This window comes from Dendrobates tinctorius, unplaced genomic scaffold (assembly GCF_039654945.1).
Source record: "Dendrobates tinctorius isolate UK_male_01 unplaced genomic scaffold, ASM3965494v1 ptg000070l, whole genome shotgun sequence".
Classification (NCBI taxonomy): domain Eukaryota; kingdom Metazoa; phylum Chordata; class Amphibia; order Anura; family Dendrobatidae; genus Dendrobates; species Dendrobates tinctorius.
The window spans coordinates 55,827,194-55,853,345 of record NW_027361738.1 but is presented as its reverse complement, the minus strand read 5'-3'; the positions used below and the strand labels follow the sequence as shown (position 1 = coordinate 55,853,345).

The following is a 26,152-nucleotide window of genomic DNA, read 5'->3' as shown; positions in this document are numbered from 1 at the left end:
CTTAACCAAACCATACTTAACCCTAACCCTGACCCAAACCCTAACCCTGACCCTAAACCCCCTTAACTAACCCTAACTCTAAGGCCGGTTTCACATTAGCGCATTTTCAGCGCGCGCACGGCCGGGGGTAGCTCCGCCCCCGATCCGGCTCTCTGCCCGGCGTGCCCGCCCCTTGCTTGTAGCGCCGCCTCCTAGCGGACAGCGGCGCCTGCGATCGGCGCACCCTATCTTTAGCATAGGGTGCGCAGATCGTGCGCAGGCTGTGCGCTAGTTGCGCTTTGACCTGCGCTGCGCACTTTTGACGGTGCGCCGTGCGCGCCAAAATCCGAAAAGTTTGATCGCAGGCGCCGCTGTCCGCTAGGAGGCGGCGCTACAAGCAAGGGGCGTCACGCCGGGCAGAGAGCCGGATCGGGGGCGGAGCTACCCCCGGCCGTGCGCGCGCTGAAAATGCGCTAATGTGAAACCGGCCTAACCCAAACCCCTAAATTCCATGGTTAAAAAAAAAAAACGCATATGCAAAAAAACGCATACATGAGCATGCCAGTGCGCACATATGCGCATCCATAGGCTATAATGGCCATTTTTAGCGCAAAACGTGCGCATATGTGCGCATGCGCTTTTTTGCAGGGCCAAAAAATGCAACATGCTGCGTCTGGAAAATACAAACGCACACCCCAAAAAAACGCAGCGCATGAAAATCGCATACATGCGCTTACAAGCGCGCAGGTATGTGCACCCATGTTAAATATAGGGGAAAAAACGCATGCGCACATATGCGTTTTTTTCCAGCGCTAAAAAACGCAAATGTGAAACCAGCCTCAGTGTGGTAAAAATGTCTGAAAAACAAAACCAAACAATAGAAAAAAAAAATGGAATCCACCTGAGTAAAGTGCATTCAGCACCCTTCCAAAGCTTTTCATCTTTGCTTTTGTGCTCAGGGCTTTTTCCTCCATTGATAAGTTCCACCTGCAGCTACATACCTGTGAAATACCATTTTATCTCTGTTTCCAAGCTGCTCTTTTGCTGCCTTGAAAGCTGAACTTGTTTTCCTTGGAACATATCTGTGCTGACTGTAGACTCCTCCACATTCAGCCACTTGTTTTGTGTGCACTAAGGTGAGACAAAGCTTTTCTCTGAATAATCTTCATTGTGTTGGTGGAATATTAGGTGAGCCACTTAAAATCAGCTTGTTGCTATGTGGAAGAGTTTATGCATTGATAACATTTCAACAATACTGTTCAGAAGCGTAGCTGCCGGGAGGGGATAGAGTGTGATTCACTGAGGAGCCCACCTGGAGCTACTGCCACTGTTAACTATATCGGCGTGCGCAGCGCCCCCATATAGCGAAACCCTGCAGGAGACATGATCTCCCTGCACTGCCGCTGTCTGTTCTGTAGACCCAGTGACAAACTGGACCGGGGGCATATGCCCCTCCATGGGGCCGCTGGTTGCAGGCACTGTACCTGTGTGTAGACAGCTGCCTCCGGCATTTTGCAGACACGCCTACATTGCACACTGCGTGGCTGTGGCTGCTGCAGAGACGTCACATCGCCAGAAAGGAGCAGGACAAGAGACAGGATGGTGCTGTAAGTAGGCGCTCAGGAGACTAGAGGCTGCCACAACCAAATCGGCTCTGCTGAATAGAGGCGATGCTCAGATTGCCTCTATGTAGTAGAATTGATCACTTGCTATGAGCGCCGACCACTGGGTGGCGCTCACAGCAGTCAGGCACTGACTAACAGAGGTCTCCAAGAGATCTCCAGTTGTCATGCCGACACAGCGGTGAACCGCGATCACGTGACGCAGGTCACTGGTGTGCCTATTTCCGGTGCGATTGCCGGAAGCGCTTGTTAAATGCCGCTGTCAGTTTGACAGCGGCATTTAACTGGTTAATAGCTGCGGGTGGATCACGATTCCACCCACGGCTATTGCGGGCACATGTTAGCTGTACAAAACAAACAAGCCAACAAACAGGCTCTCCATGCATGTGCTGTGACACAGCCTCGACACATGCAGCTGCGGCGCCGATCAGCTGTTCAGCCGGCGTGATTCAAGAAGCTGAGATCCCTCTGCAGCTTATTCGGTAAGCGCTAAAGCTTGCCGAATAAGAGGGAACTCGAACAAAGTCGCTTAACTCTACTTACGACACAGCAAAGGGATCTCATTGTTTAAAGTTATTAGCCAGCAGAAGCACTTAGATATACCATGGAACACTGTGAAAAGGGTTAACAAGAAATGACTTAAATTTGGCACAAAAGTTGCATTACATAGAATTGGATGTTTCTCAAGAAATAAAAGACAAGAAGAAAATTGGTCTGGGAGGCTGCCAGGAGGACTCAGCAAACATTAAAAGGAATCTGTTAGGTGAAAAAATATTGGCCTGCAGATATGGGGTTAATCTGTAGGTTAAGAGAGCTCTGAATCTGCCTGGTGCCACTTTGGGGTGTAGAGTGTACATTAATGAGAAAAAAATGAACTTTTTGGAATTTACCAAATGGCTGTTATGAAACAAAGAGTGAAAAATTTAAAGGGGTCTGAATACTTTCCGTACCCACTGTATCGCCACAGCTTTGCCAGCTATTTTTGCCAAAATCTACATTAGAGTCTGTCAAAAGAATGTGGGAAAACATGCTATAGTCTGATGAGACTACGGTTAAACTCCAAAAGGTATGTTTTGCGCAAAGCCAACACTGTGCATCACCAAAAGAACACCATACCCACAGTGAAACATGGTGGAGTCAGCATTGTGCTTTGGGACTGTATTTAGGCAGCTGGAACTGGGACTTTAGTCAAAGTGGAGGGAATTATAAACCATTCCAATTATCAATTTTGCAACAAAACCTTCAGGCCTCTACTAAAAAGCTGTAGACGAATTTCACTTTTCACCTGTCATAAATTCAAAGAGTCTGTCAAACTATTTAAAGTTGCGCATATTTCTGCAACTACATCATTTATTTTTCTTTTTCCACCCAAAAAGATGTCATTTTATTTTTCAGTTGCATTGTACAAACTATTGGTGACATTAAAGGTGACAAAAGTTTCAAAATGATTCTTTATGTGACAAAAAAAAAAAACTATCATTTTAACAAGGGTATGAAGACATTTTATATCCACAGTATAACCAGCAACCAGTAAGCTTCCTCTGGTGGTGGCTGTAGATAACCAGAATTTTTTCACTTAAATGGAACCTGTTATGTCAAAAAACGCTATTAACCTGAAGATAGGGGGTTAATCTGCAGGATAATAGCATTCTAAAGCCAGTTTGCCACTGCACTGAAAGCTGCAGGGAAGTAATTACATTTATTCCTACCTGCAGCCTCCAGCTTTCATAGAAGCATGGCCGACACGGCTTCAGTCGCCACTCAGTATGTAGAAAGCTGCTGCTGAAACCACGCCCTGGCACTGACTGACAGCCGGCTCAGAAGTGCATTAGTGCTACAGATTATTTTCTCTTTTTTAAATTCATCACATGATTCCAGAGATAAGGGTCTTTTTATTTTGTCTATAATTTTTTTTTTCTCCTGAGACAACTCTCTTCTTAGCTTTTTTTGGTCCATGCTCACTGTGATATACACCATGATCCCAAACAGCACAATGACTACTTTTCATCCTGTAAATAGTCAGACTGAGTAATTACAAGTTTGTATCTGTGTTGTGCTGTGTTTGTATACACCTTGGTTCTACATGTCCTTATGGCCAAATTATTTACAATCTTTTCTAGTGGCACAACCATTTTTGTCCAGGCCATTTTCATTATTTTTTTTTCTGTTGAACCACAATTCAAAAGCAAAATCTGATTTTCATTAGTAAATTTAAATTCAGTAAATTTTCATTCATTAAATTTCATTTGAAAATTACAATTGTCAGTTTCAAGTTATTTCAGTAAACTTTAAAGACTTTTCTTACTTTACAAGAAGGGTACCAACAATTTTGTACATGTTGTAGTGTCTACAAGAAGGGTACCAACAATTTTGTACATGTTGTAGTGTCCCTCAAGGTAATATTTAAGTATAGAGGTGAAGAACCTGTGATATAAGATAATAGCCATCCCTTGAAGGGTGAAAATGAAGAAGCTGTTGGTTGTACCCTATAGCTGACATTAGTCACGATCAGTCTGGGCAGTGACCATGGCCGTTTAACCCCTTTGATGCTGCTGTCAATAGTGACTAAGGCATCTAGATGGTAGCAGAATGTGGGGGCTCCCTCTAACTCCATTAGCATCCTGCCTGAAATCACGTTTGTGTGGTCCTGATGATTCTCATGGCAATCCAAAACAAAGCAATTGCCCTTGGGTCTTCTAGCTATTGCGTCTGTTAGCAACTTTTAGGTGGTAAACATAAGCTTTTTCATTCCGGCAATCATTCCACTTTACGTTAATTCCTAAAAAAAAAAAGTATCTGAAGAGTTAATATAAACGTCCTGTGCTAGTCCTTCGATGTCAGATCAGTGGAGATCTGATTCCCAGGGCCTCCATTGAGCAGAATTCGGGTCTACATTTCTTTTTGGAGCACTGCGACCCTATTTATCCAGGCACAAAGCCCATCCATACGTGTGCCTGGTACTGTAACTATGTCCAGTCTCCTTCACACTTCCCATCGGTCTAGGATGGATCACCACCTATCATCACACGTTGATAGGATTGTTAGGAGACGCTGTGAATGTTTTTAGTTTTTTTTTTCTTGGAATCTCCTAATATAACATAGTATTAAAAAATGCTAAAAACCAATGACGTAATGAAACTACTACATTATCAGAAGAAAAATTTTATTCTATTGATTTATATACAATTATAAGGCAAAATGCGCTCTTTTCCATTAACCCAGTAAAAAAAAAAAAGAGCGTTAGTCATCCCGTATCACTGTGCTTACATTAGTTATCATTGAAACACTGTAGTACAATAACAAAAAAACTCTGATAGACAGTTACACAGCTACATGTGCTTGAGTTGAGACTTACATTTTTTATTATTTTATTCTTTTTATAAAAAAAACAAACTTGTGTGACAATGAAAGTGTCAGTAATTAAAGGTTAGGTCTATTATATTATTATGCATTATTTTTATTCTTTTGTTCACCCCTTCCCCCATTCTCTCTTTTCCAAAATGATAAGTTCAGCTTTGTTTTCATGTTTTATAGGCACTTTCGCAAGTGGTTTACCCAGGACATTTTATGTAACAGATTGGTTTTTTTTTCCCAAGCAGATTGATGGAAATATTCGATTCCCTTAAAATTTTCCATAGAAATCAGAGTGATTGCGATACGAGCATATAACATTACAGTGGATCTGATGCATAAAAAACAGTGCAGAGAAACAGTGGAGAGTCCATAGACACAATCAGATTCCAGCATCTGAAGACACACCGGTAACTGGTCATTGTCGGGAACTTTTGGCCAGATATGTCTTAGTAATGAATTTGCATTGTCATCTGCTGAACTCATATACCAGGGTTTATACACATTTACCAATGTACACAATTATAAACGGACATCTTCCAGCCGAAAACAATGGTTGAGAGCAAGGTTCGTTATACAAGAGATGGTCACAGTGTGCCTGGAAGGATACGCTTGGGTAATATCATGATCTGAACTATGCTCACATCTTACAGTTTAAGAGTTATCGGCATCCAATGTATAATGCCCACAGGCTAGATATTTTCAAGTGTAGAATTGGCAGAGCTACCACATAAAGCACAGTGGCATGGAAGGTAACGCACAATCAGTATGGAGAAGCTGCATGAAATAACTATGGCATGATGAGGAATGGATGTTATTATAAGAAGAAAAAAAAATCAATATTTGCAATTCCTTAAAAAAAAAAAATCACAGACTGACAAAAAGAAATCACTTTAAATGGAAGGGAGGTCTGTTAAGGTGGCCATACACATCAGATAGCTGTCAACTGACAGCTATCTCTCCCAACGACAGACACTCAGCTCGGTTGAGTTATGCATGTGTTCTGAATCCGGAAATGGGATAAAGCCACTGCCAGATCTCTCCTGGGGGGTCTAATCTTCTCTGGGAACAGAAAGATTGGACATTGATATTTGCACCCAATCACTTTTTGCCCTGCAGATGATGTGGAAGGCTTGGACAGACCCCGTGTTGAGGTTGGCGGGTGTCATTGAAATCAGTAGGTTCACCAATGATAACATAGGCTTTAAGTAGGAGTAGCAGAGATACTGAATAAGCCAAAGCCATAAGGAAGGTCTGGATGGTTAGGGTAAGGCAAAATGTCCGAGAATTACTTATAGGAAGATAAAAGCGAATACAAGAAGAAGTAAAACAAGCTTGCTTATGAGAAGATGTAATGAATGTGGTGCTCCGATGCTTGTCACTTCCACATCAGGAGGTGAGAGGAGCTGATGACTTTGCGTCATCAGATACCTACCGGGATGTGAACATGATCAGCAGGTTTCATCCTCATGCAGCAGTTATTAGAATAGAATGTATGCATGATGTAAGCTGGCTATACACAGCTGAAGGCCTAAGACTTGTTTGGTCAACAATTGTCCATTCCTGACCTACAAAAACATGCACACTGGGCTCTGCCCAATGAGGTTAGCTCTATAACTCCTGCACAAAGAAAGATCATGAGATCTGGTGTCCAGGAAGAGTGGGGACCAGCGGTACAATAGTTTGCCAGTTATGCTGAAATTGGCAGATTTGGTGGACTTTTAACAAATGTCCACTGAATCACCTAAAAATATATTTTTCACCCCGCAGATTTATGCAGTTATTATTTGCCATGTCTTGAAGCTTCAATCTGTGTTTCGAGCAAGATTCATAACACTGTGTAACAGTTTTCTCCATTCTCTTTTCATTCACACATTGTCAACACATAAAGCAAGGCATATGGAAGCACAAAACAGCATTGTCTATATACCCTTTGTGCAATGTTACACTATTAACCTTATTTTTTCTATTTTCCCCCCCCTTTGTTCTTATTCAAACCTCTCTCTCAATCTGTTTGGACAGTATAGGACTTTGTAATAAATCTATACCGTTAAGACGGCCATTATGTGGACTTAATGAAAAGGCAGCCACCCAATTAGAGATAGAAGCTCAAACTCCCCAGAGCTGGTTGAAGTTGATCCACTTACAGCACAAATTCATACCTCATTTTATCATGGAGGGATCGTGAGGATTTCCCTGGCCCACTTACTCCCAATCATGACATGGGAGCTCTACAAGAAGTGGTGCCATAATCCATCATTTCTATAAGTACTTCTCTGGTAAGATATTACAGGATTCAGCCAAAAGAAAATTTATGAAAAAACACAAGAGGTGTTATGTAGGTTCCTGGGATATTTACTCTAAAGAAAAGTAGGTTTGAAGAAATATCAAGCCAGATAAGATCTTGATTTAGGAGGATGACCCAAACTCAAGAAATTCATTTTGTCCTGAGGTCGTTTGATCTACATTACCTACCAGGCTTCATACTGATTTTTCCTTTTGTATACGTTTTAAAAGAAAAAAAAAATGGCAGCATCATTGTAAGTTTTGCTAGGGATTGCTTAATTAATGGAAAGGAAAAATTCTTACTGATGAACTAGAAAACCATTTTTTTTTCACAATTATCTCTGAGATGAAAGGCATTATAAACAGTGTACATATCACATACATTAAATTAATCAAAAAAACATAATAGTAAATTATGTTTATCCATGATTAACAACAAGAAAAAAAGCAACATAAGTAGAATCAATGATTACATGACCAATTATGAATTGTCTGATAACACGGAAATAATACTTTAGTAAACCATCCAACATAAGTATAAAAAAAAGTAAAAGAAACCATTAAGTACAAACAAATTCATTCCTTTCCCACAATATATTATGTCAGTAAAAAAAAAAATGCATAGCAAAATAAAAGAACTGAGCAAAGCATGGCAGACTCTTGACATTTCATAAAACTTAGTTGAACGATATGATTTTTTAGTGGGCGTATGTAATGTCACCTGTGATTGTCTTATTGTGAAACATCCTTCCGTGTACTTCTCATTTCAGTACAAGAAAACAAGGGCAAAGAAGAGGTCCACTGTCACGTTGCCCAAAATGCAAAAGGCACTGAAACAAACAGGATATGCACCATAGTACCGTCCAATTAGAAAATAATACAAAGTCTCTCATGAAAATATCTGTTATTGCCTTTTTTTTTTTTTCTTTAACTTAGTGTTCATTGTCCCTCAGGAGTAAAATGGTCTTCCCTGTTCTTGTGGTAATCTGTTGAGCCGCGCTACCTGAGACGGAGATGGTGGTACGTCCTGGCGGAAAGGACCTTTAGCTTGGGCATAATTAGGATCAGAGACTTTTTTGTAAGAGTCATAATTATTTGATCCATCTGCGGGCACTTTCTTTTTCATCTGCTGTTCCTTTCGTCTCTGCTCTTGTCTGAGAAGCTCTTGAGCTTCCATCATAACTCTGGCGTTGAATCCATGTCCACCCATGTATCCATTCCGCGATCCCTGATAACTGGAATACCTGGGATTCTCCTTGGCACTCTGAAAACCTTCTCCAGGAGCGTACATTTGGTCCCACGAGTCTTGAGACACAGAACTGGGATTTTTTCTACTTTGCCTGGACAGATACAAATAAAAATTAGACTCACATACTGTTGGTATACATTATCCAAAATAGGTTTATACTGGAATTTACGAATACTCAAAACACAAGCACAACACAGAAGCCTGTTAGCAATACAAAACAAGGAAAACACATTATGGAAAAACTGGAAACACAACATAAAACCTATAAAACAGAAACACAAGGGTGATATAAGGTGAATACAACGCAAAGCCTACGATTAAAGTGAGCTCCAAGACCTACATAATATCGCAAAAAAAAAAGTTGTCTACATATCAAAAATGAAAGATGAAAAAATGAAACATGTTTTTGGTTAATATTTGCTCCTCTCAGATTCTTAGTTGTGGAAACTCAGTTATAACTAAATGTGGATCAGTGGGTGTCTATAAGTGTAAGTGAGGGTGAACGTGAAATTATGTAATGCACACTTTCCGTTCCTGCCAATTCATGGGCCCACGAAGTATGACTATTCGTATACGTGGCACACTGTGTTGGGTTCTTTGAAACTTACGGATCAGGAGGGTGCTATAGCAAGTGTAATGAGACCCTAGCAGCTCAGACTTTGCAGTTTATTTACGGGCTGCCGTAATCTACATGTGCCTCTGTCCTAGTTACAGGTTTCATTTAATATTGAGTAGAAAATGTAAGGAACTCTGACAAAAGTGATGAAGCATCTTCTCTGCCAAGGTGACATATTTCGAAGCGGCATCGCTGACAACTAATGCGCTGCTTTCAACTTGTTTCCTGTCCTTCATCATTTCTGATGGATTACTCTTCTTTTGTCCACTTCCAGCGGTACTCCCTTGTTGATGACATTTCCCTCACAAGTGGTATTCATAACAGTTGTGTCTGGGCTGGTTCTGTAAACTGTGCCAAGCTACATTAAGTTTCAGTACTGTAGGAAGCGGAGCTGTTTGAGAACTCCTGGAGACGCGAGGTCATTGAAGTTACTGCCTCAAGGTATGTAAAGCTCAGCGTATGCCAAAAAACATTTCCATTCTATGAAGGTCAGTCTATGAAACAACTGCAGCCTTCATTGGTAGTTTCAGAAAAATATTGGGCTGCTGTATAGTCAAAGATTCATGAATAAGCAAGATACAGTTCCCGAAAATTCATGCAATCCAAAAGGGTGGGGGAACTACTATGCTTAAAGAAAATAAAAAAAAAATAAAAATAAAAAACTTAACTGAAAGTCTATGATATAAATGTTTCAGAAGTCTTAAAATGTTGTATGACTTAAGATAATTAGTGGTAAATCATTCAACATTTATTTTGCAATGACCACCTTCAAAATTCTCCTTCATCCAGTTGTTTCATAGTGACCTTCATGGGATAACATGATGATCATTATATTTTTTTGCCATGGTCTACAAAAATTGCCAGCAAGCTAAAGACAAAGCTATAATCATTAAGAGGAGGGGGAGATACTGCCTACACACAGATGACTACCTGCCCAGTAATCCAAGTCCAAAAAGGGCAAGGGCACCTAATAAAAATAATGGCAGGTGCAAAATTAGAAGATAACATTTGATTGGGACTGAGAACACATATCAAAAGGGTGTAACACACTCTTGTTACACAAAGTAGCAATCACCATAGTGTAACATGAAAGTACTGATCTTTATTGTCAATTTGTTAAGAATAAGAGTCAGTGAGAAGCGGTCATAAAGGAGCGCTTAGGAAGCAACCCAGGGGCAGACAAGGATGTCAGTTCTCCACCGCAGCTCCAGCCGAAAACCTCCAATGGAGGATAGGCGCAATGAGAAAATGGAAAACGGTCTTAGGAGCGCAGGAAAGAGACTCAGACAAGAGACGGGTTTAAACCACAACGCATTTCGACAGAGGATCCGTCTTCATCAGGTGGATGTTTCATCCACCTGATGAAGACGGATTCACCGTCGAAACGCACTGTGGTTTAAACCCATCTCTTGTCTGAGTCTCTTTCCTGCGCTCCTAAGTCCGTTTTCCATTTTCTCAATTTGTTAAGAATGTGCATGTCAAGGAGTCGATGGTCAAGGGTTACAGTTAGCTGTAGATTTTCTGAGGATTGCTCTTGATGTGCGACTCTCTATAGCTATGTTTTCCAACCAGAGATTCTTGATATCTGGTCAAGGGTCCCACCGGAAGACCATAGCAGCTGTAAGAACTGTATAAATATCAAACTTAAGTCAGCCGATCTCGCTAACAATCTAATGTGAAAAATATATTCAAGAAATTGCTGTTTCTCCTATATAGGGGGAAAACTAAAGATGAAGAATGTTGAATTTCAACATGCCTATCCTTTGATCTTACAAGGGATAAGATACCACCATTAATCGTAGTTCTCCAGTGGTGTTAAGGTTAGGAATCACTGCTCTATCGAGTCAACTGAAACCAACAGCAGCAGGACAGAATAATTGACTACTTAATGGGGTAAAAGTCGTAGTCGACAAGCCTAAAAGTGTAACCATCACTGTGACTGGCTCATGAACAAAAACTGGTAATTATTTCAAGTGTACCACCAACGATTATGCCGGCCAAGTGTCCCCTCTGAGGTTGGAAAGACATGGCTAATCAGCCGGATTAGGCAACTCAACTTAGCAGAAGCGGCTCCTCAGCTTGCCTAGGCACCTAACCACTCATATTAACCATCATTTCTGGCATTGACTTGAAGGTATACATCATCTTCCTGGATTTAGATTTTACCCTATATTCCAAAGCTTCAGGAATGTTTCACGTTATATAGTGAACAAATATTCCCATTAATTTTTGCTGTATCATAAAACATAGTAATGCTCAATTTATATCTGCTTACATCACATATACAGTACATATATAGAAGGCCATTGTGTGTGGTTTATTACCCACTAAAGCCCAACGTCCTGCATATAACAACCACAGCATAGTGGTTAAAATGATTTTAATAGCCAAGAAGCAAAGTTCCAGCTCTCATTGCATTCCCATTGATATCCTTTAATTTAATTTGGGATCACAAGGCATTACTGAATTTTCATTAAAGCCAGAGCCCTTCGATCATCATATTGCTAATTGGAATTGGATCAGCCGGTCATCCCACCCAAGTATAATATCAATATATTTTCATTACTGTATGTGAAATAAGAAAACAGCTCCAAGCAGCCGGCCCCGAGTTTAATGAGCGGCGTAATCTACTGCACGTCTGCCTTCAAGAGAACATTTCATATTTAGTGTTCTCTGATCCCACCACTATAAATGCTTCATATACAACTTATGTAGTTAGTTGGCATAAACGGGCAATGTATAAAAAAAAAAGAAAAACTGACATTGAGCTTGTTGCCAGCTCAGGAACATTAATCACACCACATTAATGAAATTATTTTGAAATGTTCTGTGACTAATGCCAAGTTTGCCTGGAAAGCAAGTCGCCAGCCCACAAATATTGCCTAATATGTAATAAAGAACAAATGTGGAATATAATAAACTACACTGCATGCTTTAAATTGGGTAGGCCATCACCATGTAACCTGTGGCAGGTCACCTTCAACACTCTCAGAACCAACTGAGCAGATTAACTCTACTGCCCAACTAAACCACCTGTCTCCATGCTACTCCTCTGCAAATCCCTTCATTGGCTCCCAATTCCCCAACATAACCAGTTCAAACTACTAACACTGACCTGCAAAGCCGTCCATAATCTGTCTCCTCCGTATATCTCCAAGCTAATCTCCCGATATCTTCCAACACGTAAGCTCCGATCCTCCCAAGACCTCCTCCTCTCCTTCACACTCATACGTTCCTTACCCAGTCGCCTCCAAGACTTCTCCTGAGTGTCCCCATCGTCTGGAATTTTGTGACTCAAGACATCCGATTATCCTCCACACTCTGAACCTTCAGGCAGAATTTGAAAACCCATCTCTTCAAGAAAGCTTATAGCCTGCACTAACCCCGCTGCCACCTCATCACCACCGGAGCTCCCACAACCCCCTAACCTACTTTCTCCAGAGCTGCCACATCCCTCTAACCTACTTTCTCCCTCCCCATTAGGCCTCTTTCACACTTCCGTTTTTTACAATCAGTCACAATCCGCCAGGTTTTGGAAAAAACGGATCCGCAATTTTCTTTTGAGGATCCGTTTTTTCCCCCCATTGAATTTCATTAGTGGCGGATCCTGACGGATTGCTGTCCGTTGCATCCGTTTTTGTGAGGATCCGCCGTGATGTTGCTGTCCGTTTCCATCCTCAAAGATTTTGAAACGGAGCTTGTAACGTTTTTTTTCCCAGCGGATCCTGCAGACACTGAATTAACCCGAAATTCTGTATGGGTGCCGGAGAAAAGAAAAAAATCTCTCTGTCTCTCTCTCTCTCCAGCCAGCGTTTCCTTTAAACTTCCTCATTTTCAGGATCCGTCTGAAAACGGATCCTGTGCCATCCGGTCACATCAGTTAAGAACGGATCCGCTTTTCTAACTTTTTGGCGGATTTGAACTGATGCAAAAAAAACTGAAGTGTGAAAGAGGCCTTATCCAGAAGACTGTAAGCCCGCGAAGGCAGGGCCTTTCCCTTTCTGTACCAGTCTGTGGTTGTTAGTTCGTTCACCATATTTTATATGTAACCCCTTCTCATGTACAGCACCATGGAATCATTAGTGCTCTAAAAATAATAATAATAAAAAAAAGCCACCATATTTAGGGCAGTGCCACATCACCTTACTCATCTGATTGTTGGAAGACCGAGATGTCAAAAATGTATGCATCGCAACCTCTCCACTCACTGGTAGTTGGACTCAGGACAAAATGGCAGATCGGGGACCCAGGTTATGATCTGGAGATAGGTGCAAGTCGCAGAGTTGTGACCCACATCTATCAAAAAATTAAGCTACTATTATGCATATCACTCCTTTTCATGCAGTAGTTAGGAGACATTATCCTCTAAATCTATTGCTGCAAGCAGAAAGTTAGGTGCTATACGGAGACACTAAAAAGACTCATACGCCTAATGGACAGTATTAAGTGGCCTTGTGCATGGCCTCTTAGATGGTATCTGTCAGACGATTTAGACTACCCTGATGAAATGTAAGAATTTGTGTGGCTTTTGCCACTATTCTAAAGCCAAAAAACGCCTTTGCTTCTGCGATTAATTTTAGGGAATTTATGCAATATTACAACTCCCAATGTTTGTTTAATCCTTTGAGACACCCAATGATCAGCATGAGTGTGGCTCTAACTGGTACTGCAGCTGCACGACCATACACAGCCAATAATATGGACCAGTCAACACCAATGAAAGGCCCAAGGAGCCCATTGATTAGACCTCTCCTAAGCACGGGATAGCTATATCTTAAGCCTTTAAATATTTTTAAAGGCGTATTCCAGTGAGAAGTTAGAAGTTATCTACAGTATACGTGATAACTGTTCGATTCATGGGGGCTCCAACGGCTGTGATCTGCATCGATTGCCATTGTCCCCCATTGAATGGAGTGTTAGTTGAGCTTGTGTGTCACCCCATTGTAGGCTCTCTCCGTCAGCCTGATAGAAAACAGAGTGGCAGTACATACGCTCGACCGCTGCTACATTCAAACAGTAGACAAAAGTTCCGTGTTTCGGCATTCATTGGAATCTCAGCAGTTGGACTTCCACCGATGTAGAATTGATGAACTACTTGATCTCGCAATGCACTGCAAACATGAAGCAGCAACATTTGCTTTAGTTGTCACTGGAGAAAAAAAAAATTTGGTTTAAAATAGATTTGTCACATAAAGTTGTAGATTCAAGCTGCAAAGCTGTAAAAAAAAAAGTGTTTTTAAAGGGGGCGTTTCTCTTTAAGACGCTTCGCTCCTTTTAAATTGAGAACGCATTTTAAGAGAGATGAGAACGGCTTACTTGCTCATTAAAACTAATCTTGTTTTATTAGTAACTAACAATGTTTTCAAGTTCATATTACCCTTTAATCTAGTTTCCTTTATGATGTTGTTTTTCCTGTAACTGCTTTCTAATGCAGAAAACCTTAATCTACATTAAGATGGAAAAGCAGAATAATGTATTCCAGCTAATTCTGCAGTAATATGCTTAAATGTGTGACAGAGTGCATTCCTTGCATTAAACTTTAAGGAACAGCTGTTCCTGTATCTCCTTCAGGAAACCGCCACCTCTGGCCATGGAAGTGTCTACAGAGCATATCATGGGTCAGCACAATGCTGAGGATTTGTGTTAAGCTGCTTTTTTTATCACTCCTTTTTGAGTGGCCGCTAGGAAAAAGTTTATCATAATTGCACAACTGTTCGGATCAAAGGCTTGCTTGGTAGTGACGAATCGCAATATAATGCTGCTATAAAACAGGAATATATTCTTAAAAAATACACATTTTTGAAAAGTTTTCCGATTTCTTATTAATGGGAGATACAATTGTTTGAAATTAAACCTGACTAAGTCCTTCTTTCTATGCAATCTCCAAGTACAGACCAGAGTCTGCAGTCAAATAGTCGTCCTTATGACCTTTGTATGTTTCGCTTTGAGCGGTAAAGCTTTAAGTTTAATAAAGGAAATCCTTGGATCGCTGATTTTAAAAGCTCCGGATTGTGACTGAGGGTTTATGCAGTCCTGTGCAAAGTTGCTTTTGCTTCTTTTTTGTCATGAAAATGTCCATGGAAGACTAAGTCTACATGTTGGAAGAAGAAAGCCTTATAGTTTTGAAACTCTTGTAGCTCAATACTGGTCATAACCAACTTTCTTACACTCAGAGCAATTTTTCACGTCCGAGGTCTGTGTGCGTTTTTCAAACTTAGTCTATGAAGTTGTTCATGTGTCTTTTTTTTGTGGACCAAGTGGTACACGAAAAATCACAGAGACATGTCTAATACTGATCTAAGTGTTGTATCAAAATCATCATTACAAGTCTATGGATCTATGAAGGAAATCAAACTTGGATGCCATCTGAGTCCTATCCATTTTTCACATGCTGCTGGATAGGAGAAGGTTGAGAAATGTTTTTTTTTGTCTGATGAAAAGCGGACCAATCTTGGATGAAACGTTGATAAAAATCAGAACAAAACGACTGATAAGTCTAGGACCGCTTTTCTCGTATGTGAAAATAATGGAGGCCTGAATGAGCCTTAAGTCAGAGAGGCTTAGGAAAAGCCAAAGCCGGCCTTCCCAAACTACATTCCTGCATTTGAATTTCTGAATAAGAATTGCCCCCAAAGCATACTTGACAACTTTTTCCAAAATTATTTTCATAGTCAGGGCTCTTTTTCACAAGCCACCCCCTTCCTCAGACCCCATTTCCTAACTTCCCATTACTTGAATCATTTCTGAAGACTGAGCATGCTGACGCTATGCACCGGAAACCTCCAGGACGTGCTTGCTTTCCCAGAGGTTCAGAGAGGCTTCTGCGCCACATGGAAGATTTGTCAAGTCTTCCAGCAGATATCTCCATGTTCAAGAAGCATCTGGGATGTTGCATCATAGTTAGAACATAGTTCAAGGAACAAACAATTTTAACATTTAAGTGCAATGTTCTTATTCAGGCTGAATTCTAAAGAAAACCCTGAAATAGTTTCAAGAAATTATGAAATGGTTACAGTACTAAGGCTGAGACTTGTTTGACTTGAAGTTTTAGCTACAGATCTTCCACTATGTGTAGATAACTCAACTCTGTATTCAAGTCCACAAAGTGTAAGGAGGGGTGTCACACAGATTTATGAGTGTTGGTTCATAGTGATGTGCCTAATAGTTTGAGGAGAAACTACTTCAATGTCTGAATACAATCTAACCATGAATGATGGAGGTAATGGAGCCATGTTACCTGGGTAATGAACTGTACTGGCGTTGGGCTTGCTGGAAGCTCTCCCGTTCCTCCTGTCTTTGCCTTTGCATCTGTACTTCCACAGACACTGAATGCCGTCCGCTCTGATTATATGTCGCGTTGTTTGGCTGGAGAAAAACAAGTAGTGTGAAAAGTGATTTTTCAGTAACACCAAAATAGGGCAAGGCGGTTAGTATGAAGTTCATGAGGTTAACATGGGTGGATTTTTTTTTTTGGGTGAAGGATATTTACACATTACACTTGGCAAGAAATGTCAAACAGTTTGACAACCCCTTGAAAGATACTTTGGCAAGGATGCTCCTTGTTTAGTTTGGCTCCGAAAACGTAGGGTTGATTGTAAACAATTTTCCTGAAAGAATGGAGATGAGAAGTTCTAGGATGCATCTTTAATTAGGGTCTTAAGAAACTTTCTGAAAACTTTGAATCTGTTTGCTGTCGTAGATATATGGAATGAACAGAAAAAGTCATAGGAAAAATGGAGAACGGCCACCATAAGTGGAGGTTAACAACCATCAAATTTATGGCCAGAGGTGATATAACAAGGAATTCTAGAGGATAGCCTCCACCCGTCATTAAAATATAAAGGGAGTATGGTACATTTTTAATTAAAACAAACAAAAACAAAAATTGCAAATAAGTCCAAAACACCATATGGTAACTTACCATATCAGTGTATAGATGGACACCAGAAGAGAACCACCTTTTTAAGATGCCAATAAATCCAAAAGTCTTTCATGAGTATTTTTACTGGGGAATTTTTGGGGCTGCATTTACAAGTAGCAGAAAAATTGACAATTTCCAAAATCTCATCCATTATTAGAAAAATAAATCCATATGTAAATTAAGAGGTTGCAGGAATTTTACATTTGCAGCACGTCAATAGTTTATGCAGATTTTTAACATGGATATCACACTTTGAATGAAAAAAGTAAAATTTACAGAATTTGTGTGAAATCTGCAATCAACTTCTTTTTTTGTAAAAAATATGGTTCTTTGGAAAGTACCCTTGAACTTTTCATAGGGTTTCTGCGACTGCATGAAGACAGTTGATTATCGAAAATTATTAATTATGCCACAATAGATTGTAACATAGTAATGATAAAAAAAAATCTGCATATATTTACATGTCACACACGACACTTCATGATTGTTGTTTTCCAAAAGCCAAGGTTTAGATGTAGCTGGTATCAGAGATGGAGGATGTGCAATAAACTGCTGTACGGCACATCATGTAACGCTGGTCACATTCTTGGTCTGTGGGTTTCCCATAAATGGCGTCACTACATATTCCAAGAAGTTGGAATGGAAAGGTCAATGTGTTACATGACACAACCGAAATGTCCAAGGTAGGCAAGATGCCCTTCAGAGCAGAGGACAAGGAGGCACGTGAGCAAAGCCCAAATAGCAAAGATCTCCTACAGAACGTCTCAAAAGTCATTATCAATAATGAAATGAAGATGGACCAAGAACTGAAAAGTGGTGGCAAGAATAAGGATGGATGGAAAAAAAAATATTGCTTCAATGTGAACAGCTGTATAAGCCTAGGGACAAACAACTTGTGAGCACTTGGTTGGGAAAAGTTCAAGTCTGGTCTCCTGCAGCCTTGGTCTTTGGCCTAACGCATGAACGATTCCTCGATCAATACGTAAACGGTTCATAGTTTACTTTATTATTATTGTTCGAACAGAACATATAATCAATACGTTCTAATAAGTTATTGGTGAATGAACCCATAAAAACACACCCTAGTGGAGAATGACAGATGAAGTGGTCTTCACCAGTGTTTAAGCCTTGAAATATTCTCCACTGCCCATAATCTGTTGAGGGTTAGTAGTAGTAGACAGATGTGAGGGTGCTAGACGGGTTGTGATAAGTTGCTATAGAAGTTGTCAGGTTTTTACACAAATCTTTGTAATTTTAAAGGTACATGTCACAAAATGTTCAAAAAATACCTTTTTGTTTTACTTACTTATACAGTGCCATCATATTCCGCAGCGATTTACAGACATCATCACTGTCCCCACCGGGGCTCACAATCTACATTCCCCATCAGTATGCCTTTGGATTGTGGGAGGAAACCTTCGTAAACACGGGGAGAACATACAAACTCCTTGAAGATGTTGTCCTCGGTGGGATTTGAACACAGTACCCTTGTGATGCAAAGCAACTGTGCTAACCACTGAGCCATTGTGCTGCCTTCTCTAAACATTTTCACTGTGCTAAATAAAAAGTTATAAACCAGCAAACGGTATGTGAAAATCACTCACAAAAAAAGTCATCTGGGTGGTGCTAGGGAAGTGCCATAGTTTCCTGACCATTGTGCCTTTATTAAAATTTCATTCAGCAAAGCTAGCTAATATAAAAAATCCAGCCGGATATCAGTCAAGGCAAAATATTTCTGCTAAGGTCACATGAACGTATGTTCTCTCATCCAAGAGTATTATGCTGAGTGTGATCCGATGCTCTCGGATGAGGAAAAGATGGCGAAAAAAACATCTGTCCATCTTCTGTACTTTGTTAGTCTATGGAAATCGGTCTGTACTCCGATGTCATCAGAGTGCAGTCAGAAGTTTTCCAAGGACTCAATGACTTGCATGGCCGAGTGTGACATGAATATTGGATCAAACTCAGGCATGCTGCAAAATTTTTCCCTGGATCAGGAAAAAATTGGGCATGTGCATGGCCCCATAGGATAACATTGGTCCTTGCGCGAGCTGATGTTTTGTCAAATCGCTCTTGAACCAAAAAAAATACGTCCACGTGTTCAGCCCCACAGAGAGGATACTCGGGCTTTTCAACATTCCAGCACCGCCCACATGACTCTTACATACTGCATAAAACACCCTGTTTTAGATCTTTTTATCCAGTATAAACAAGCAATTTTAAGAGAGGCATGTTAAGAATAATAAAACCAAGTGTTATAAAATAATAGCGTTGGTTTTGGCTAAGAAAAAAGAGCAACTTGTTCCCTTTTAAGTCAGACATAACACCGATTGACATAATAAACTGCCATTTTGCATGTGTTTGTTCTGCAAGGTACAAATCTCGTGGATAAAGTAAAAAGCCTCTTCCATTTAGAAATAAAGCAGCAGTACGGCTCCTCTGAAAAAAAAAAAAAGCAGCAGTACGGCTCCTCTGAAAAAAAAAAAAAGCAGCAGTACGGCTCCTCTGAAAAAAAAAAAAAGCAGCAGTACGGCTCCTCTGAAAAAAAAAAAAAAAAAGCAGCAGTACGGCTCCTCTGTACCCTGCAGCTCTCAAAAATAGTGAGCTTTTCAAGGCCTTTTAAGTTCTTGCTTACTTGGTTACGATGTCACAGCCATTGAAAGTTTCTGCATAAATACAGGTTTTATAAATCCTAGCAAGCACACAATGTCAGCGGAGCATTTACAAAGCCGTACTAGTACTAATTGGAAATATATAATTATATGATATATTCAGTACGTAGAATTCAATTCCAGCCATTGTGCATCAAAATTACAACCCTGTAATTCAATAGCTCAGGAGATGTCCTTGAATATTTTTTCTTCTTACTTTTTAAGGTTGCTAAGGGGAACACGTATTTTTTATTTTTTTTTCTTTATTAAATGCAAACAGCAATTGGTAGCAGATGCATTAATTCAGACAGAATTCAAGACTTTTGTGTACCCCCTGTGCAGTACACAAGCTGAAATTGAAAGCAATTCTCTGAAGGGCATTATGACTCTTGGCTAATGTATTGCAGGAAGCAGAGAAATGAATGACTGCCCAAATAACTGCTGCCACAAAGTGAGCTCTTCAGAGTGTGCTTGTCCCCCAAAGTGCACCTAATCCATTAAAATCCTAGAACATTATTCCTTTTTTTACAAAGTCACTGAACTCTGTGGAAATCGTTCTTTTTGCAACTTTTTTTTTTTTTTTTTAAATGACAGCAGAATTTTGGAAATGGCAATGTAAAGTTTCAGAGATAAAAGAAGTAACAAGTCCATCGAGTTCAACCTATACCCTGACATGTTGATCCAGAAGAAGGTAATACACTTCATGGAGGCAGACAATCATTACATCATATTACATGAAAGAATCCTGCCCAACTCGACATATGGCAATCAGACTAATTCCCTGGATTAACGTCCCCTCTCCAAAAGCTCATACCCATAATCTGCTAAATATTATTCAAGAAAGGCATTTAGGCTCTCCTTGAACTTTTTAGTGAAACAACCATTACAACATCACATGGCAGAGAGTTCCATAATCTCACTGCTCTTACAGTAAAGAATCCATTATTGCACTGCTCTTACAGTAAAGAATCCATTATCGCACTGCTCTTACAGTAAAGAATCCATTATCGCACTGCTCTTACAGTAAAGAATCCATTATCGCACTGCTCTTACAGTAAAGAATCTATTATCGCACTTCTCTTACAGTAAAGAATCCATTATCGCACTTCTCTTACAGTAAAGAATCCATTATCTCACTGCTCTTACAGTAAAGAATCCATTATCGTACTGCTCTTACAGTAAAGAATCCATTATCGTACTGCTCTTGCAGTAAAGAATCCATTATCTCACTGCTCTTACAGTAAAGAATCCATTATCGCACTGCTCTTACAGTAAGAATCAATTATCGCACTGCTCTTAAAGTAAAGAATCTATTATCGTACCGCTCTTACAGTAAAGAATCTATTATCGCACCGCTCTTACAGTACAGAATCTATTATCGCACCGCTCTTACAGTACAGAATCCATTATCGCACTGCTCTTACAGTACAGAATCCATTATCGCACTGCTCTTACAGTACAGAATCCATTACCGCACTGCTCTTACAGTAAAGAATCCATTACCGCACTGCTCTTACAGTAAAGAATCCATTATCGCACTGCTCTTACAGTACAGAATCCATTACCGCACTGCTCTTACAGTAAAGAATCCATTACCGCACTGCTCTTACAGTAAAGAATCCATTATCGCACTGCTCTTACAGTAAAGAATCTATTATCGCACTGCTCTTACAGTAAAGAATCCATTATCGCACTGCTCTTACAGTACAGAATCCATTATTGCACTGCTCTTACAGTACAGAATCCATTATTGCACTGCTCTTACAGTACAGAATCCATTATTGCACTGCTCTTACAGTACAGAATCCATTATCGCACTGCTCTTACAGTACAGAATCCATTACCGCACTGCTCTTACAGTAAAGAATCCATTACCGCACTGCTCTTACAGTAAAGAATCCATTATCGCACTGCTCTTACAGTAAAGAATCTATTATCGCACTGCTCTTACAGTAAAGAATCCATTATCGCACTGCTCTTACAGTACAGAATCCATTATTGCACTGCTCTTACAGTACAGAATCCATTATCGCACTGCTCTTACAGTAAAGAATCTATTATCGCACTGCTCTTACAGTAAAGAATCTATTATCGTACTGCTCTTACAGTAAAGAATCCATTATCTCACTGCTCTTACAGTAAAGAATCCATTATCGCACTGCTCTTACAGTATTAAATCACTGTCTGTGATGATATTTAAACCTTCTTTCCTCTAGATGTAGAGCATGTTCCCATGTCATTAATGCAGGTCTAACTGTACAAAGGGGAAGCACGACTGCGACTTACCCCTGCACACTCCATGCCACTGTGACAGACATCTTTGAATCAGAAGGACTAAAATGCCAATCTGAACGGAGGAGGAAAATGAAGGTCACCGGGTAGGGTGCCTACACATGAGAAATGAATTGTTGCTTTTCAGTTCCAGGGTGGAGAATCGCTTTAACTATATCCTTGGAATCATGCAATGCTTCATCCAGGTATCTGCCATGACTGACTGTGTTTTTTCTACATGTATGAGAACATACAAGTGGATACTCTTTCACCCATCATGTAGAACATCCATATCAGCGTCATTGTGAAAACATCCTTTCCTTGTGGCCATAGTAAATGTATATATTTTGCATTGGCAGCAGGTCTTCCAGTTGTGGAGGAATGGTGGAGATAAATCACTCCACAAAGCAACTGCCAGGAAATAAATCTACGGAGAAGAATATGGCCACCTGTTCTTACCATCAGATCTTCGGTGCAGTTTACCTTTGTATGCAAAAGCTTTTCATTACAATTCTATTTGTTTGGAGGCTTCATTTCATCTGGTAGAAAAGTGGTTAAAAATAACAAAGATAATATCTGTTTTAAAGTTCCCCTTCAGAAGGACGGCCATCTGCTCAGTATTATTTGAAGTCTGAATGTTAAGTATGTAAATGATATTGCTTGCATTCTCCGACAGCATTGGAAAACAGACATCTGCTCAACAAGTATATGAGCGGAGAGCTGAGCAGCCACTTATACCAAGGCTAGAAGGCTTCTTCATGATCAAACTTCTTCTCCCATCATTGCGCCATGTTGGATTTCAGGGGAGTAATAACTGGCAATTGTGAGTAGGAGGTTCTCAATCGAGACGTTACTGATATTCAACCTAAACGCAGAAAATGCAAACACAAAAAGCTATCTCTGCAAATCTTCCTATTCTTTAACATTACAATTAAAACTGAGAAAGATACTGTAAAAAAAACAAACTTCTGTGTCTCGGGGGCATGTATGTGGGTGTAAGGCAAATGGCTGCAGCAGGAGCCTCCCCCCGCTGTCCTGTCTGCAATAGCATAAAAGATCACTAAGCCCCACCCATGACCTCTTAAATATTAATTTTCTCAAACACTTTCACTTTTCAGTTGGTTAAAGAAAACCATGTATTGTTATGTTGTGAATTAATCTTTATATAAATATAGGAGAGACTCCAGTGCCTCAAGCTTATTACTCAAAGTTTTGATGAATTATTGCCCTTGTGTGGCAGATTTTACCATAAGGTTTATTTTGTCATTTGTGTAAGGTGCCGTTTTATTTATCCAAGTCAAGTTGTTGATAAATTAAATAAATGTATAGATTCCATGTGAAAGGGCATTTAAGGAGTTTCTGAAACAGGACAACCCATGTCCAATGGCCTTTAAGTAATCTGTCAGTAGGATCAAATCTCCTAAGCTGTCTATATGGGCATGTAAGTCATAAGAAGCTGAATAAAATGATGCTTTGACACCTACGATTATTTGTCTTAATCCAGAGAAATCCATGGTTTTCTTAATATGTAAATGAACTGTTAAGACCTATAGGCCGGACATCGATCTCCCTGAGAATCTGCCTCCAGAGCTTGTTGTAAATGAAAAGGGGAGCTATGAGTATGAGACATATAAGACATGTAGATAAGGGAGAGCAGACCGTCACTCATCGCATGGCTCACCCACTCATTTAAAGTGAACCTGTCAGCAGGATCTTGACATGTAAACTACAGGCATTGTCAGGTTGGCACTGTTACACTGATTATAATGATACCTGGGGTGAAGAAATCCGTCGTGTGGTTTTTGTGTAATCAGAGCTAGAAGTTTTCAGTTAATGAGATGCCCGTGCTTCGGGGCGGGACTGTAGGCAAAGTCTTATCTTCCTGCTCTAAGCCAAAGAAACCAAGTAGAGACCAAGGAAAGACCTGCCCACAGGCCACCCTGAAGCACAAACTGTCTGTCTCTACGATGAGGAACATGTTTGTGCTTCGGGGTGGCTTGTGGGCAGGTTTCTCTGGCCTAGAGCAGGAAGATAAGACTCTGCCTACAGTCCGACCCCAGAGCACGGGCATCTCATCAACTGAAAACTTCTAACACTGATTACACAAAGGAACCACAATACGGATTTCTTCACCCCAGGAATCATTTTAATCAGTTTAACACCTCCAACCTGACAATGCCTGTAGTCTACTTAAGGCCCCTTTACATTTAGCGATGCACCAGCGATCCCGACCACGATACGACCCGGTCAGGATCGCTGGTGCATCGCTAAATGGTCACTAGTGAGCTGCCAAACAGGCAGATCTCACCAGCGATGCAGCAGCGGTCGCACTTACCTTTCAGACGCGGCGAGTGTGACCGTCTTCCGCCCGCGTCCATGGCTCGCTCTTCGGCGCCAGCAGGAAGCCGACGACGAGAAATGGACCAGGCCGATCTCGCCCGATCAACGATAGCCAGCGGGGGAGCTGGTCGGAGGTAAGTATCACATGTAGCGAAATCGCTAGCAATATTGCTGCTGCGTCACAAAATCGGTGACACTTTAGCGATATCGCTATGTGTAAAGCCCCCTTTAGAAAAATCCTGCTGACAGGTTCACTTTAAAATAAGCTTTGGAAGCAGGTTCTTAGGAAGATCTATGTACCACCCATGGATCTTAACAGTTTTTTTCATTCAGCTTTTTATGACCATATAGAAGGTTTAGGAGGGTTGATCCTACGGACAAATGCCCTATAAAAAAGCATATGTATGTAACAGAGGAGATTTCCCCACTATAAAGCTATCTCAACTAGCCAGATTGGCTGGTGTTCTGGCAGACTTATTGTGACCGTGTATTACATGATCTATTCATTTTATTGTGCTCATTTTTCCTGCACCATAAATGTGCGGCTGCGCATCCCCTTCTCTAGTGATTTCCATAGCTGTACCTTTGCTTGTAAAAAATGGTGGACTGACTTGGTAAACTATTATACCTTCATCAAAAAAACAAAGACACGACCAAGAAACTGAAGCAAACCAATAACAGCAGCTACCATTTTGGCTACACTACGCAATGTGCAGCAATGAATGACCGGTAATATGTTTACTGGCTGTTTAACAGCCTGTTTACACAGACCGGACCAAGTTCAGAAGCGGATGGAAAAAGCTGTAATAGATCGTTTAGTGTGTACAGGCTGCCATTTTTCTCGGCAGCACAGGTCCTGATTACAGGGGACAATGTGCTGCAGAGAACAATGATCTTTTCGTTTGTTGGGTAATTGGCAGCCTGTTTAGACTGCATGATTATCATAAAGGCTCCTAGGAATGCTAGATCATGAAAATGGTGCTCTTACGTCACAAAGTAACAGAGGAGAACATTATTTTCTGCAGCACTAAAGGCCCCGTCTCACATAGCGAGATCGCTAATGCGTCACCGATTTTGTGATGCAACAGTGATCTCGCTACATGTGACACGCAGCAGCGATCGGCCCCCCTGCTGGGTATCGCTGATCGTGCAGGAATGTCCTGGGCCATTTTTTCGCCGCCAGCGTGCATCGCTGTGTTTGATCGCTTGATCGTTGCTGAATAGATCTGCCTGTTTGGCAGCTTACTAGCGATCATTTAGCGACGCACCAGCGATCCCTACCAGGTTGTATCATTGTCGGGATCGCTGGTGCGTCGCTAAGTGTAACGGGACCCTAAGGCTGGTTTCACATTTGCGTTTTTTAGCGCTGGAAAAAAACGCATACCTGCGCATGCGTTTTTTCCCCTATATTTAACATGGGTGCGCATACCTGCGCGCTGGTAAGCGCATGTATGCGATTTTCATGCGCTGCGTTTTTTTGGGGTGTGCGTTGGTATTTTCCAGACGCAGCATGTTGCATTTTTTGGCCCTGCAAAAAAGCGCATGCGCACATATGCGCACGTTTTGCGCTAAAAATGGCCATTATAGCCTATGGATGCGCATATGTGCGCACTGGCATGCTCATGTATGCGTTTTTTTGCATATGCGTTTTTTTTTTTTAACCATGGAATTTAGGGGTTTGGGTTAGAGTTAGGGTTAGTTAAGGGGGTTTAGGGTTATGGTCAGGGTCAGGGTTAGGGTTGGGGTTTGGGTCAGGGTTAGGGTTAAGTATGGTTTGGTTAAGGGTTAGGGTCAGGGTTAGGGTCAGGATTAGGGTTAAGTATGGTTTTGTTAAGGGTTAGGGTCAGGGTTAGGGTTAGGGTCAGG

General features: G+C 40.8%; 1 protein-coding gene across 16 annotated transcripts in view; it reads right to left on the bottom strand.

The window, feature by feature from the left end:
- Positions 1-4,747: 4,747 nt before the first annotated feature.
- PARD3 (par-3 family cell polarity regulator) overlaps positions 4,748-26,152 on the bottom strand; it is a 656,180-nt gene continuing 634,775 nt past the window's right edge. For 15 of the 16 annotated variants that reach the window (XM_073581663.1, XM_073581668.1, XM_073581665.1 and 12 more), the window contains 2 exons: positions 16,341-16,468; positions 4,748-8,578 (listed from right to left, as the gene is read on the bottom strand). In XM_073581663.1, the coding sequence (XP_073437764.1) occupies positions 8,188-8,578; positions 16,341-16,468 (519 nt within the window). In that variant the 3' untranslated portion in view covers positions 4,748-8,187. The remainder of the gene's footprint in view (positions 8,579-16,340; positions 16,469-26,152) is intronic. The other variant, XM_073581677.1, reaches the window with a different exon arrangement.